The sequence below is a fragment of the Quercus suber genome, unplaced genomic scaffold (genome assembly GCF_002906115.3).
Source record: "Quercus suber isolate HL8 unplaced genomic scaffold, Cork oak 2.0 scaffold_299, whole genome shotgun sequence".
Taxonomy (NCBI): domain Eukaryota; kingdom Viridiplantae; phylum Streptophyta; class Magnoliopsida; order Fagales; family Fagaceae; genus Quercus; species Quercus suber.
Window position 1 is genome coordinate 138,924 of NW_027069755.1, and position 13,534 is coordinate 152,457.

General features: G+C 36.7%; 3 protein-coding genes across 3 annotated transcripts in view; all 3 read right to left on the reverse strand.

Moving 5' to 3' along the window:
* Positions 1-3,213, reverse strand: part of LOC136071279 (DNA topoisomerase 2-like) — a 6,441-nt gene extending 3,228 nt beyond the window's left edge. The window contains exons 1-5 of the mRNA XM_065782353.1: positions 3,101-3,213; positions 2,013-2,394; positions 1,307-1,599; positions 1,148-1,214; positions 781-1,057 (exon numbers count right to left, since the gene is read on the reverse strand). Coding sequence (XP_065638425.1) covers positions 781-1,057; positions 1,148-1,214; positions 1,307-1,599; positions 2,013-2,312 — 937 coding nt within the window. The 5' untranslated portion in view covers positions 2,313-2,394; positions 3,101-3,213. The remainder of the gene's footprint in view (positions 1-780; positions 1,058-1,147; positions 1,215-1,306; positions 1,600-2,012; positions 2,395-3,100) is intronic.
* Positions 3,214-3,294: 81 nt separating this feature from the next.
* On the reverse strand, positions 3,295-6,132 carry LOC111988105 (puromycin-sensitive aminopeptidase). The gene is given in 10 exon segments (XM_065782375.1): positions 3,295-3,447; positions 3,567-3,713; positions 3,808-3,946; positions 4,047-4,195; positions 4,487-4,670; positions 4,772-4,852; positions 4,930-5,039; positions 5,147-5,200; positions 5,454-5,512; positions 6,108-6,132. Coding segments are annotated over 10 exon segments (1,086 nt in total). The 3' UTR covers positions 3,295-3,309.
* An 82-nt stretch (positions 6,133-6,214) lies between these two features.
* On the reverse strand, positions 6,215-8,852 carry LOC136071287 (serine/threonine-protein phosphatase 7 long form homolog). The gene is made up of 4 exons (XM_065782376.1): positions 8,281-8,852; positions 8,043-8,133; positions 7,543-7,935; positions 6,215-6,745 (listed from the first exon to the last, which is right to left on the reverse strand). The coding sequence occupies exons 1-4, from the start codon at positions 8,850-8,852 to the stop codon at positions 6,215-6,217; spliced, it is 1,587 nt and encodes a 528-aa protein (XP_065638448.1).
* Positions 8,853-13,534: the final 4,682 nt, after the last annotated feature.

Genomic DNA, 13,534 nt, shown 5'->3' on the forward strand with positions numbered 1-13,534 from the left:
GGTTTAGGCTGTATCACAGGCATGTGTAAAAAGATATGGGAATACATGAATTGTGTGGGCTAATTTATTATTGTATCTTTTGTTGAGTGTCGGATTGTGTTTCTATGGTCATTTCAATAGCAGTATAGTTAGAGAGATATGATTTAGATCAAGATTCCTTCATTGGGTAATGGTTTATCAACATAGGTTACAATGAGTTTCCACTTTTCATCTTTCATCTGTGAGTGAGTGATACTGTGATAGTATGGTAGTCATGGATCTTTTAACCACTTGTGTTTGCAGTCTCAAAGTCTGGAATTGTAGACAGTCTCTATCGTGGGCAACTTTTGATACCATACATACATACATACATACATACCAGTGATGGTGTGTGGTGAGAACGAACTTGAGAAGGACGCCGTGTTGTTTGGCAAATTGTACTACCTTCTCAGCCTCTACTGGATCCACTACTGCCGCTTCTTTTGACCTCTCATCGATTATGCTGCGCAATTTAATTTGCAACAAATCAATCGCCCTAATTACTAATAATCAAATTTCTCATCGAAATTCTAAGCAAAAAAGGATTAACTTACAGGTAGGAGTAGTTGTCCTCCAAGCAAGGAACGTGGTATACTTTCATATCTCTCTCCCTCTCTCTCTCTGCTCCTCCAACAACCGCTATGATCTTTTCTTCTGCTTCTTCTGCTTTCTATTCTCCAAACCTCTCCTGCTTCTTCTGCTTCTTCTGCTTTCTAATAATCAAACCTCTCCTGCTTCTTCTGCTTTCATGGACTCGTAAACATGAGTTGGACTCGTAAACATCTTGTGAAACCTCACACTTGGACCCAAAACTGCTTTGACGAATTGTCAGGATTTCTTTAGTTTGGGAATCAAAAGTAGGGTTGTCAATAAGAGCATTGACAAAAACCCACAAATAGTTCTTCACATTATGGGCTTTGATGTTGGCATTCTTGTTTTTCTTATCTACAAAATTCATTATATGGTTTGTAATTTGATTAGTGATATAATCAACATGAGTTCCACCCTTGGTTGTGGCAATCGAATTCACAAATCTGACCTGGTTAAAAAACCAAAAAACCATGTAAGTCTCACACAATTGCAATTTCAATTGACTCATTATTCCCTTTGCTTCACAAGGCGTAGGTACCTGTTGAAACTGCGTGTCACTAAGACTCACGCATATCTCCCACCTATCATTAACTTTCACACGATAGCTGAGGAAACAAATGATTCTAGTAAGCAATTATTACTATGAAGGGGGAAAATACAAATAAAATAAAAACATTCAGAGTTTCATAGAAAGAACCTTCGAGGTTTATCAGGTTTAGATTTAGCAGCAGAATCTAAGTAGAGATTAACATAATCAGTAAATGATTTTATGGGGAACTGAGTTCCATTCAGTTCAACCTTCACAGACTTCCCAAGGCACCCAGCCAAGTCAAACACCCGCTTTTTCATCAGCGCAACCACGTCGTCCTCAAGGTAAGTCATGTTAAATTTTGCCAAGTCAGGCTTAAATGAAACCTTACTCCAGTTCTCACTCTCTTTGCACTTTGAAATTACTGGCTCAGATTTCGTTCCCATGTTGTTGGAAAATACCTTCAGATCACCAAAACCATGTTACTGAATTAGCACATTGATGATATGCAGCCTTCTTTGAAGGGAATAAGACTTAATCTAGACCAGGATGCTAAAATTGCTGAACGAAATATCTATGAACTACATTAAACAATAAATTTCAGTGACCAATATTATGTCTCCACAAAGTGAACAGAACTCTAAACCACATTAGGCAATAAAACACCCACAAATGTATGAACTATTAACATTTTAATTATAATATAATCACTAAAATAACCCATGAAACCCAGAACCTTGTGCATATGCATCTAGACAAGAACCCTTCTATAACTACACAACAGTAATACTTTTGTACAGTTTTTTTCTTTTTATTTGATAAATAAGCCAAGTACTAAAAAACATAAAATTAGCAGCAGCACTACGTATCCTACCGGTCTGATTGGAATTGCTTTAAATGCATTGGCACTGCAGTAGAACGTTTTAAAGTTCCGCTTCAGCAGCAGCAACATTCTCTTTACGTTTAATGATTCGTCGTTGACGAGATTCCCTTGCATCCTCACCTCTTCCATTTCTTTATATTTTCCCCTCGGACCCCGAGGGAAAAATATAAAGAAATGGAAGAAGAGAGGAAGCAAGAAGAATGTCGGCAACGATGAATCATTAAAGCTAGGGCTAACTTTTGCTGATGCTGAAGCAGTAGTTGACAACCTGCCCGCATATGACAACACCATGGGATGAACTTCTTGCTAACTTTTCTAGCCAATTGTTGATGTTTGCTGCCGGGGTGGGTGTTTTGTCCGGGTTGCTGAGAACCTGCCATAAATCACGTTCAATGTTTTATCTCTCTCCAATATTGCTACTTTCTAAGGATTTTAATCAATACTATTAACAGTTTTTGAACCATTTTGGTTATGATCATGATCCAAGACCGTAGGACAGTACTGTTTTACTAGCAGGTCCAGTTCACTAGTCTAATGCACAGGACACTACTCCAAGCCTAACAGTACCAATACGTTAGACTATATTGTAGCAGTTATGCTTACAAGTTCCACTGAAGTGTCTATTGTCAAATTTGCTGACAGAACAATTGACATCTTCACACAGCCAAGCTGGCAAGCTGGTATTACGGGAAGTTCTGAATTCTACAAGTTTATTGTTGGTATAGTGGTTACTGTGCACAAAAAGGAATGGAAAACTATCTTTACATTGAAAAGATTCAGCTACACTCTATTTTGTTTTTCTATTTTTTATATGCATTTCAGCTACACTCCTTTTATGAAATCACGGTATATGATTGGTCTTTGCTGTATATACAAGCTGAGTTCTGAACTATGCTTTACAACTACTCATATATCAGGAAGGTCGTCATTGTGTACTTGGGAAAATCCAATGCAAAATACCTACCATACGTTCCCTCCCTAATAGAGAGAGACAGACAGATGAAATGCACAACACAGAACTCAGAGAGAGCCAAATATATCATTCTACCAAATTAAGAGCAATTGAGCAGAGGTAATACCAAAAATTCATGCAGCCACTTGCTATAGAAGTCAGCCAGAACATCATCACGAGTTTTACCAGGGTTCTGGCCTATGGCCGCCAAAGCTGCAAATTGATCAGTCATATTTGTGGCAGTTCTATACTCCTGCAACGCAAGCTCGGTATACTCTGGAGCTTCAAGTGATGCAAGATACAGTATAGAAAATACAAAACACACAATTAATCAATTTATAAAAGTTTATCAGGGGCCAATCTTGCAAAAATACAATTAAAGCAAAACATACCTACTGCAATATTCTTCAAAGCACGCCTTGCCATATTAGGGTGGTCAAAGACATACTCTTCTGAGCTCCAATTTTTTTCAACCTGTGAAGCATTAACACAAACTATTTATTACTCAAAAAAAAAAAAAAAAAAAAAAAGATAGAAGCAGAAAATAGTAATTAATATATCATATTTATGCAACTCCTAGGAAGAATGCATACTGTGCTGAGTAACTCTGCTTTCAGTTCCTGGGCAAGCTGCTTCCTGATGAAAGTGCAAACAGAATGAACAGCATCAGGATCTGCAACTCCCATCATGTCCACTATTTCCCCTTCTCCAGGTAGAGTCATTGTCTTTGCAACAAATTCCTGGAAAAGCAGATGTCATTGAATTGAAGTTACATTAGTACATTCACCCTTCCCCCAGTATTATTTTTTTTTTTCAAAAAGAAAGTAGCCATACATTATCCAAGCTTGAGTCACCGAGTATGCTTCTGAGCCTATGCACAAAATTTGGATTCAGAACCAATGGCTTGTTTTGTTGGAAATCAGCCACCAAGCTGAGCATCAGCTTGCGTGCCAGCAGCTATGCAGCCTCCCAACTGAACAGAAAAATAATCAAGCAAATTTCTGTCCATCAGTTGCTCAATTACAAAAAAGAAACAGAAAAAAAGGCGTATCGCAGCAATTAGAAAGACAAACCGGTTGAACTCATCAGAATCATGAGCAAGAAGGAAAGACAGATTGCTGTCAGTCAGATCAGATTCAAGACGAATAGGAGAACTATAGCCCCGCAATAGAGATGGAACTGGCCGCTCAGATATATCAGAAAACACAAACTCTTCTTCTTTCTGCTAAGTCCAATCACAATCATACATATATTAATGTGTATATAAACAATTAAAAAGTAATAAAAGGTGCCTAACATTGCTTAGCAATGTAGTATCGAGTCAATACAAACATAAAATAAAATTGTTCTTGCTTTGCATAGAATATGAAATGGATTATCTCAAAATGTGTACAAGATTTTGTATTTATCTTTTCCCTTAGTGACTCACTGTTGGTCCATTAAGCAAAAAGGGAAAATACACGCAAAAAAAATAAAAAAATAAAAAAGGCAAACATAAAAGCTCTGAACTGACCTTGGTCACTCGAAGAACTATAGTATATAGTGGTTGATCATTGCTTGAGACAGACTGCAATGTTCCATCGTGATACACAGAGGAAAGAGGGATGTCCTTGCCAGTTGAGTCGAGCAAACCTAGTGCAACAGGAATGAACATGGGTTCTTTTACAGGTTGCCCTGGAGTCGGTGGTACCTCTTGACTGTGAAAAGCCCACAATCAAACACAACTTGTTAGCCATATCACCAACCAATGAGAAAGACCATAATTCTTTGCTGAGAGATAAATCGCAAGCATGTATACCAGAATTTTAGAGAAAATGTACGAGCTTTGGGATCGTATGATGATGTCACTTTGACAAGAGGGGTCCCAGCTTGGGAGTACCTGTATTTTAGTTATATTTTAAAGAGTAAGCATCAAAACCTTCAGAAGCTCAAAAGAAACAAAAGGCAGATACAGACCATTGTAAGAAATTAGCAAAATCAGCATCATTTGCATCTCGCATGGCAGCAAAAAAATCTTCACAGGTTACAGCTTGCCCATCATGTCTCTTGAAATAAAGATCCATGCCCTGAAAGTGGAGAAATTTTATACATGGACGCCCACAGATCAGCAGCTATATAATGAACTAGACATTTATATCACATAATCAGATTTAAACTCAGACAAACTTTATACTTGGCTTATTGTTTTCCAAGGGAGGGAAGTGGAGGTCTGGAATTGGTAATCAGGCTAAACAGACAAGAACTAGTACAAAGTTTCAGATGCTTGTGGAGGATATTAGGGAGGGAGTGCTCGTAAGTGGTTAAGCTTTTGTTTTTGAATACTTGTTGTGCTGGAACAATATTTGTGAACATGGAGACATTAGTAAGCACCCTATTATTTGTGTGTAACTGCAAATGCGTAGTTTGAGTTACCCTTGCTAACTTGTCTACACTTTAATTATAAGTCTACCACCACGGAAATTAAGGAAACATGGGATTACCAGAATGGGTAGTAGGGCCACTGAAGGAGCTATCAACTTTTGATTTTGAAGACAATAAGCTGCCAAAGAACTTGAAAGTGCTACACCAACATCCAGACTCAGCTACCTCTCCCCCATCTTTCTTATTCCTTCCCTTTGACTTGCCCACATCCAAAGCCACGTCCTCTTTAATCAGAATTCTGTTCTAAATTCTGTTTAAAATTCTGTTTAGAACCTAGACAACACACACAGCCGTGCTTGATATTTTTAGAAAATAGCACAAGTTTTATAAGAGAATGACACTTTTGATGAAGAAGAACCTGAATAAAACACACACACAATTTCAGGACAGACACAGACACATAAAGAAAATACTCAAAGCATAAAAGAAAGAAATGACGTGTTATACTCAAAATTTGATACCTACAAATGGGTAGACCTATAGCAATGAAAAATTCATCCACGCAAGCTTGCAAAGGCGTATTAGCGTGATCCAGTTTGAACTCTAAGTTGGTAAAGTCTCTTTTTCTCACCTTCAATCAATCAAATTGAATTCAAATCAATGAAAACAACAAAAATAATATGTTAAACCCACAACCTCACCATCCACTTCACTCTTACAAAGGAATAAGCTATCTTCGCTCTTACAAAGGAATAAGGTATTGGATGAGTTACCTTTTTTGAACCTTAGGGTGTCCATGTTTGTGCCCCCCTGTCCCACAAGGAGGTGCCTTTGATATGCGTTTCAGCCGACCTTCTGGCACTGTAGGTAACCCACCAGCCTACTCAGGCTCAACAAGGGGTGGGTCGATGGCCGAAGAAGGGCCAATAGGCATATTGTGGGACGGTGGCTCCTGCTGCATGTGAGGAGGGGTTGGACCAATACCCAAGTTTAATGATGGAATGGGTGACAGCTCAAGGAACTCCTGTAGGGTGGGTGGAGGGATGACGGGGCTAGGGAATGGATGTGGGATGGATGAAGGGATGGTGAGGCTAGGGGATGGATGTGGGATGGGTGAAGAGATGGTGAGGCTAGGGGATGGATGTGGGGTGTATGGAGAGGGATCGGGGGTAGAGAGGCTTGGAGGGGTAGCAACAGGCTGAGGAGAGGGGCATCCAGTCGGAGTTGTGCTCGTGCTTGGGCCCTCAGTAGTGCTTGGGCCCGCAGGAGAAGCTGCCTCCTCATTCGGGGCCTCAGGGATGGGAGGTTGTACACGATCAATATGATGCACTGCCGTCAGCACATCATTAATGTCAGTGTGCTCCTCCGTGCCCACTGGGTGATGCCGCAACAAACGGTTGACAAGTGAAACCTGCACATGGAAAATCCACATATATTAGTAATGCCTAAATCATCAACAATGCCAATTGAAAATAAAATAAATGTTGCCTAAATCAGTCTCTTCACTGCTGGTTTTATTTGTATTGCAGCTTTTTAAATAATATATTGCTTTTATTTTTTTGTTGCTTGTTTTTTTTAATTTTGTTTTAAAATTTTCCATGAAGCATTAAATGAAGAAATTGACGCTTCCAAAAGAAGATATATGTGTTATTTTTGTTATTTCTTTACTTTATTATTTTAGGCCCAAGCCGATTTCAACAGTTTCCTCTCACAACTACAAAAAGCTTCTTTTGGCATTTCTTTTCATTTTTGGAAAAACCTACCAAAATTTTGAATTATTTTATTTTCTTTACTAATGAATGTAGTTTGTCTTTCTGGACCTCTTTTTTTTATTTTTCTTTCTCTTTTTTTTCTTTTTCTTTTTTTAATTACAACAATAAGGGGTGAGTGATTTGAACTTGATTCTCTTTTATAGAGGACTAGAGGAGTACATTGCACTCTTGGCTAAAGTTTATGTATTTTTTTTTTTTTTTATAACTTCTGCGTGTGTAAAGTAGTGATATTTTTAGTTTGTCAGTTGTTAAAGTTTTCATTTGTTGCCCCCACGTTACATTTGCCCCACCTTTTTTTAGTTATTAAAAATGAAAGAAAAAAAAAGTTCATTTTCCAAAATGAGATGGAAATTTTTTGGAAAACTATCATTTTTTAGTGTTTTTGGTGGAACTGTTTTGTGGTGAACCTACGATGTAGAAGACTTGGAGAACTTACCAGCATAGTCAATTTAGCACCGGGCCTATCGATGAACCTCCGAGTTACCCTATTGAACCAGCCGAAGTACTCGTGGTCTGGAGGCATCTCACCAAGCACTACTTCAAAACGCCGTTGAAGGCGATCACCCCAGTGGCCTATATGCACAGCATGTTTCCGCATCCAATCCACACCAACCTTCCCCCTCAAATCAATTTTATGTAGAACTGTATCAGTGTCAACAGCCTGGGGAATATTTTGGATCATCCCAAACTGACGAACAACACGATCCGGCGTATGTTTCTCTATTAAGTGGAAACATACAAGCGGCACTGTTGCCGTCCACACGGCCCTCCCTGCAACGCACCACGGCGGAAGGTTCTCGAACTCAGCTTCATATGGCTGCCACACCACCTACAACAGCAAACAACACAAGGACACAACACATTAAGCTTTATATTTCAGAATTCACCAAACCTATAAGATTGTTCCTAAAAGTGTAAAACAGGGCATTCTCATACCTGGTCTGGCAACATTGAAGCTATTTGCTCGCGATACCTGTCCCTAAAGATGTTGGCGGGCCTATTTTTCTTGTTTGGGACCCACAACCACCTACAACAATCAAGAACAAGAGATCAATATCTACAACTTTCCAACTAAGATAATGTTATAATTAAAACTATAATGTAGAGACATTAACAAGTAAGCTAATCTTATAGGATTTTACTCAATTGAGGATGGGATTCAATAGAGACTTACTTTAGGGATAGTGGAGCACGCACTGGAGGACCGTAAGCACCCACTGGCGGGCCACGCTCAACTGCCAGGCACAAATAAGGGAACCTGGCCCATGCCCAATACTGGACCAACAATAAACACCCACCGATCTGATTGGTGTCCCTATCGCTTGCCCTGCATAACTCTCGGTACATCCATGCAAGGCAAGCACTTCCCCAACTGTACACTTGTGGGTTGCGAAGGTCTTCCAATAGCTGTACCCACATTAGATGCACCCTATCGCCGGATTTGTCGCCGAATATTGTGTCCCCTAATAGTGCTAGGATGTAGCAGCGTGCGTACTTATGCAGCTGATCCTCTTCAGCATTAGGCGGCAATGGTTCAGCAACTTGCTCCAAGAGTCGGCTGATGAGAATCCTCTGACCATTGAGTTGCTTATGCTGGTCTTGATTTACAGGTTCAAACCCAAGGAAATCTCGGCAAACTATAGTCCAAGTTTTCTGTGTGCTCCCTGTTATAGCAGCACCATCAACAGGAAGCCCGATAAGAACCTCCACGTCTTGCAATGTGATGCTGACCTCACCATGTGGCATGTGGAATGTGTGAGTCTCGGGCCGCTATCGCTCCACTAAGGCCGTTATCAGGCCATGGTCAATCTCTCTACCCGGGAGCCAGAGGAGTCCCTCCAAACCAAGTGCCTTAATGATGTTAACGACTCGATCGTCCACCATTGGCGCTCGATTGGAGAACTCTTTACTACGGCTACGGCAGGTAAGGGTCCCTGGATCCTGCACAGAACAGAATAATGGATTAATATATGCCAAAGCATGTACATTGTATAAATTAAATTGGTGTACATTAGTTAAAGATTGACTGTTGCGTTTTACCTGCCTATTCCAAATAGCTTCGGACCGATGGTTGGCCTGCTGTTGCAACACCGAGGTGTCAATGGGACCAGGCTCTACATGGTTAATCCGTCCAGCATTTGCAGCAGCCATACTGCACAAAAATGATATGCAGTTAGCATGTAATAGATATTGTTCAGAACAAAAACAAAAACAATGTAAGAAAGATTCTACAAAAATAAATTCTACTCTTGATTATTTATCAGTTCTCTATTAAAGATGATTTTTGCGAAAATAAACCCATTTAGGCAAGATTAAAGAAAAGAGAAGAAATATATAGACACGAGGATTTGCACAATATGCCTACGTCCACATATTTAATTCTACTTTTCCCTAAATGAATTGCCGCAGCACTAACTTAAAGGATGTATATATATTAAGTTGCTTGGGGTATTAACATTGCACTAACTTAAGATATCTTTCGCATGAAGACTCATTAACACATGATACTGAAATGAAACATAGTGAGTAACACTAAGTGTGTGTTATGCAATCAAAAGTGAGTGGTACTATAGTACTGAATCACATGCTTCTTCTGAGAAATAAATTGAATGATCCTATTCCTTCATCAATAAAGGAAAATTCAAAACACATACAAATATTAACACACACGCTACCAATTACATATATTTTTTTTAAAAATCAGGTTGGTTAGGTAACCATTATCCAACAAGCTCAAGGAGCGAAACCTGCCTCGAAAGCAAATGTGACTAATTATTTTCAAATCATAACATGTAATATTAGAACTAACTTGGTAACACCTAGTTTGAGATAAAAAAAAAAAAAAAAACCAATAATTATTTTGTGAATGAGTTTGATTTTTAAAGTTGAAAGTGATCATTTTTAGTCAGTTATATAATGTGGACACCATGAATATGATCAGGGGCAGCACAACAAACTTTGAGGTTTGAGGCGATATATTTAAATGGAGTATTTTTGTTATTATTTAAATAATATTTAACTAGTTTTTAATATCATCATTTTCTATATTAATTTTTTTTATATCATGTAATATGCTTCTACTTTTTGTTGAAGAAATGCTAAAACTATAAAAAAAAAATTACTAGAAAAAAACTTACAAAAAATATAACAATAAATGTGATTAATGACACTTCAAGAAGATAAATAAACAAGTATTTGAATGAATGATGTTAGGAATGTTATAAATTTTATAACATGAGGCATATAAAAATGTATCACCAATCACAAAAAGTAATTTAAAAATGCATTTAGTAGATTGTTGACGTTCACAAATCATATTAATTGTCACATCAATTTGTAAAGGTTTTTAAGTAAAATTTATAATATTTCTAGCATTTTCTTATCTAAATTATTTCTTGTGATTAATGACACATATTTGTAAGCCCTATGTATTTAAAATTGTATTATCTCTAATATTACTCAATTGTTTGAGATTTTTTAAAAATAGAAAAAAAATGTAAAACTAATTATTTTTCCTATATCTCAAAAAATTTATTTTTAAAACATATTTCAAATTTTGCCCCAAAATTTGGGGCCTTGCATATGATCATGTTTGACGAGTTATACCTCACGAGAAAAGTGTGGGAATCGGAACCTATGAACTACATGCACAATAATTAATGGCCTAAAAGTGAGATTCTCGTTCACAAATAAAGTGAATCACCTAATGTTGTCCACAAGTACGGAGCTATGTTTGGACCGGGGGGCTATTGCCCCCTTGGCCCAACAAGAAAAAAGAGCACTTGTTTTATAAATAAATTTGAATCTGGCCCATGAAAAATTAAATTTGGTCCCCCAACTGCCCTTTAAAACTAATTTTTGTTATTATTTAAATAATATTTAACTAGTTTTTAATATCATCATTTTTTATAATAAATTTTTTTTTTTTTTTTTATCTTGTAATAGGCTTCTATTTTTTGTTGAAGAAATGCTAAAACTATATAAAAAAAATTTACTAGAAAAAAACTTACAAAAGATATAACAATGAATGTGATTAATGACACTTCAAGAAGATAAATAAACAAGTATTTGAATGAATGATGTTAGGAATGTTATAAATTTTATAACATGAGGCATATAAAAATATATCACCAATCACAAAAAGTAATTTAAAAATGCATTTAGTAGATTGTGACGTTTACAAATCATATTAATTGTCACATCAATTTGTAAAGGTTTTTAAGTAAAATTTATAATATTTCTAGCATTTTCTTATCTAAATTATTTATTGTGATTAATGACACATATTTGTAAGCCCTATATATTTAAAATTGTATTATCTCTAGCATTACTCAATTTTTTGAGATTTTTTAAAAATAGAAAAAAAAATGTAAAACTAATTATTTTCCTATATCTCAAAAAAATTATTTTTAAAACATATTTCAAATTTTGCCCCAAAATTTGAGGCCTTTCTCTAGTAAAGGGCCCTAGGCGTGGCCTAAGTGGCCTAGGGCTAGGGCCGGCCTTGTATATGATCATGTTTGACGAGTTATACATCACGAGAAAAGTGTGGGAATCGGAACCTATGAACTGCATGCACAATAATTAATGGCCTAAAAGTGAGATTCTCGTTCACAAATACAGTGAATCACCTAATCTTGTCCACAAGTACGGAGCTATGTTTGGACCGGGGGGCTATTGCACCCTTGGCCCAACAAGAAAAGAAGCACTTGTTTTATAAATAAATTTGAATCTGGCCCATGAAAAATTAAATTTGGTCCACCAAATGCCCTTTAAAACTATGAAAGAGCCCAAAGAACCACACAAATAAGCCCAAACAACATAAAATCAGCCCAAAGCCTGGATTAAAAAAAAAAAAAAAAACTACATTTGTATGTCAGTCTCACACTCTCACTACTCTCACCGTAATTCCCAACAAAATTTCAAGGAAAAAAAAAAAAAAAACTCAAATACCCTTGAAAGGGTTTTAGTTGAATAGAGACAAAAAGTCTATCAGAGGTCACACCACCACCATTAGAAGAGAGTGTTTGAGTAAATTGTCGCCACATGCCACCAGATCTACTAGAGGAAGTTACGGTGGAACTTAAACCTGAGGTGAAAGATCCTTTAAAAGTAAGTTTGGTTTTTATTTTTATATTTTTTTATGTTTTGGGGTTATTCAAATTTTGATTTGGGTCAGATTATGATTTTGAGCTCTCTTAGTGTGCGTGGTGATGGTCTTGTTTGAATGTTTAAAGTTTGTGCCTTTTTTTGGGGGGTTGCGGCGAACGAATGAAAAGAACTGTGTAAATTTTTCTTTGGTAGTTTTTTTAAGAAAACTATTGGTAGTGGTAGAATGAATCAGTGGCAGTGTTGTTTTTTATTGAGTCATTGACATGGTTGTGTTGTTTTGGCTTTTAGTTTGTCATTTTTTTTTTAAATTTTATAAATAGTTTGACATCTTTATAATTATATCAAAGAGACAACAAAGTATTATTAGGTAAATAATAAATCTTAGCAAAAATCTTACTAACAAATTAGTATTTTGATTAAAAAAAAAAAAAAAGCATTTTAGTTATGATTTTTTTTAGCCCCCCTCCCTTGATAGTCTGGCTCCGTCCCTGCTTGTCCACAATGGCCACATCAACGCCCATTTAGACCACAATCAAGGTAAGGGCTAGAAATAATGTATGTCGCCATTAAACCCATAAATTCATGGTTTACTATAACAAGGTTTGAGAAATCCATATACTAAAAAAGATAATTCCTTTAATGCGGTCACTAATATAAGCATTAAAGAACTTTGGGTTGTTACCACATCAATGATGTCAAGGTTTCCTTTCTTGTGCCTTTTAGGTGCTCTATCATCCAATTTTCTATTGCAAAGTTAGCAGCGTGACAATTGATTTGTCATCAATTGGCACCATTTTGTGGGAATGTGATAAGCCACCATCAGTTCTATAGGCAAAAGGTTACATGATTTAGACCTGATTAAATATTTACAAAGAGTTTCAAACAAAATATAAAAAAGTTTCAAACAAGACAATATATCGAGACTTGCCGGGCCTTCTTTAAACAAAATAATATATCGAAACTTGCCGGGTCTTCCTTAAACAAGATAATATATCGAGATTTGTCAAGTATTCCTTACCTAAGTATGACTCAACAAATTCACAGTAGACTCCAATCTACAATATGAGAGAGATGGTATACCCACCATATATTTGTTGAATGTCAAGCATTATGAAGACAAATCACTATAATCCTACTTACTACAGTAAGATTCAACAAGAAAGTCTTACAAGTTACAAATTGATGATAAAAACGAAAAGGTGATGCTAGTAGGGACCTTTTACCTTCCAAAATTCTTATTTTCTTAAAGCCTCACCTGCCAATATGTAAGAGTGGTCCATTTTGAGTATAATAGTTCTCTTTCTTTTCTTTATTTT